Below are 1,752 nucleotides of genomic sequence, written 5' to 3' on the forward strand. Positions count from 1 at the left end.
GGTTTTCAATTCTGAATAAATCTTCATTTTTGTATGGAATAAAAAAATGTAAATAGTCAGAGAACAAAAATAATCCAAGACATAATGCTGTTTAAATCAAACCAGAAGTTAAAATGGAACTCTTAAGGATACCTGTGGTGACAGTATTGAGCAGGAAGCCAGTCTTTACAGTCATTTCATAGCTGATAAGCAAAATCAGCTTAATTGTTAGTAGTGGTAGGGCATAGAGTACATTCAGTATTGCAGCTGAATACAATTTAGAATAAAATAATGAAGATAAGATTTCCTGGTGCATAGAAGAGCTGTATTTCTACAAATGAAAGTAAATTGTGTCATTATTTTAAATATAGAATACCCTACATGAGATAGTAGGATAATTTGAAACAATAATACTACAGGTTTAAAGCATAGCCAACTTTTCTCAGTAGTTTGGTATCTTTATTTTTCCTTGCCCTTTTCTAGTGGAGTCACTTAAAGATCTTGATTAGTTCTACATTCATTCCTTTTGTTTTCTTTCTTTGATTCTGTTAGGTTCAGATGGAGTTTCGGAAAAGCTGGGAGCGCTGGAGATTGGAACATTTGTATGTCCAGAGAGACAGCAGTATGAAACCTCTGAAGTGTCCAGCCAACAGCATCAGTAGTGGAGGCACAGTAGGCAGTAGTGTCTACGCTGCCACTTGTCAGGCCACATTCAGCTAAGGCTTCTGCAGGTGAATCAGACTGAGAACAATGAACTGTATAATATACCTGAAAACCCTTAAATACCCAAGCAAGTGGCTTAAGTATGCCATTTCCAGCAAGAAACTTAAGCATATGCTACTCATTGCCTGCAGGCTGTTGGACAAAGGTTTCTAGGGAAGGCAATCTGCTAATGTAATCAACACATCAGAGGAAAAATTTATCACGTCTAAAGTAAGTTAAGAGTTTCTTCCTATTTGCACAAGGCCTCCAGGTGTCCAAAACTTAAGCATAGCATTGATCCAGTCTGAAACCACAGGGTCAATGGCTTATTACTGTTGAGTGGGCGAGCTGAGTGATCAACTGATTAAATTACAAGGATACAGAATATGATTATTGCCAAAAAATACATTTGGACTTTTATGGGGATAGGGTAAGGTGCTATCACCAGTTTTAGAAATAAAGAACTTAGTTGGGACATAACTTGTGTTTTAGGGAAGAATCAGTTTTGTAGTAAGAGTTTCCTAAAGCTAAAGTTGAAAATATGCTTACCTCTTTTCTGGGTAGGTGAAGAAACAGCATCCTGAAGGTCTATCAATATAGTGGGTAGCATGGTGTACATTTCTGAATGCTCTTTTTAAGCTTCACTTGAAAAAAAAAAACAAAAAACTAACCAAACAAACCAAAACCAGTATCTGGTAGGGGCCTCTTCTGCTATTAATAGGTGTGCGTTATCTCTGTATCACGGATGGGGCTGAATGCACAGAGCCCTTCTGTTTTTATATAGTACTCTGCCTCTGGCACACAGGTGTTAACAGGGATGGGATTATGACTTGCGCTTCAAGAGGTATTTTCTTTCTAAACTATACTCTGCTTCTTGTGGGTGCGAACACACAGAAGCCAGCTTGTGGCCACAGCTGATCTTACCAGCCTTCGCCTATTTGGAGAAGATTCGGTAGTTCACAGCCTGGGCTGGCTTTTGTTTCTCCTCCAGCCTTGTTCGAGTTCTCCCGACGAGAGGTGCCCGCGGGCTGCCGCGCCCCGGCTGGCCGGGGGGGGGGCCCCCGGCAGCCC

At 40.5% G+C, this 1,752-nt stretch overlaps 1 protein-coding gene across 1 annotated transcript in view; it reads left to right on the forward strand.

Annotated features, from left to right (window-relative positions):
• The window catches only part of GLP1R (glucagon-like peptide 1 receptor), a 57,925-nt gene extending 57,226 nt beyond the window's left edge, over nt 1–699 (forward strand). The window contains exon 12 of the mRNA XM_009880424.1: nt 532–699. Coding sequence (XP_009878726.1) covers nt 532–699 — 168 coding nt within the window. The remainder of the gene's footprint in view (nt 1–531) is intronic.
• The last annotated feature ends 1,053 nt before the right edge of the window (nt 700–1,752 follow it).

Source organism: Charadrius vociferus, unplaced genomic scaffold (assembly GCF_000708025.1).
Source record: "Charadrius vociferus isolate BGI_N301 unplaced genomic scaffold, ASM70802v2 scaffold62, whole genome shotgun sequence".
NCBI lineage: Eukaryota > Metazoa > Chordata > Aves > Charadriiformes > Charadriidae > Charadrius > Charadrius vociferus.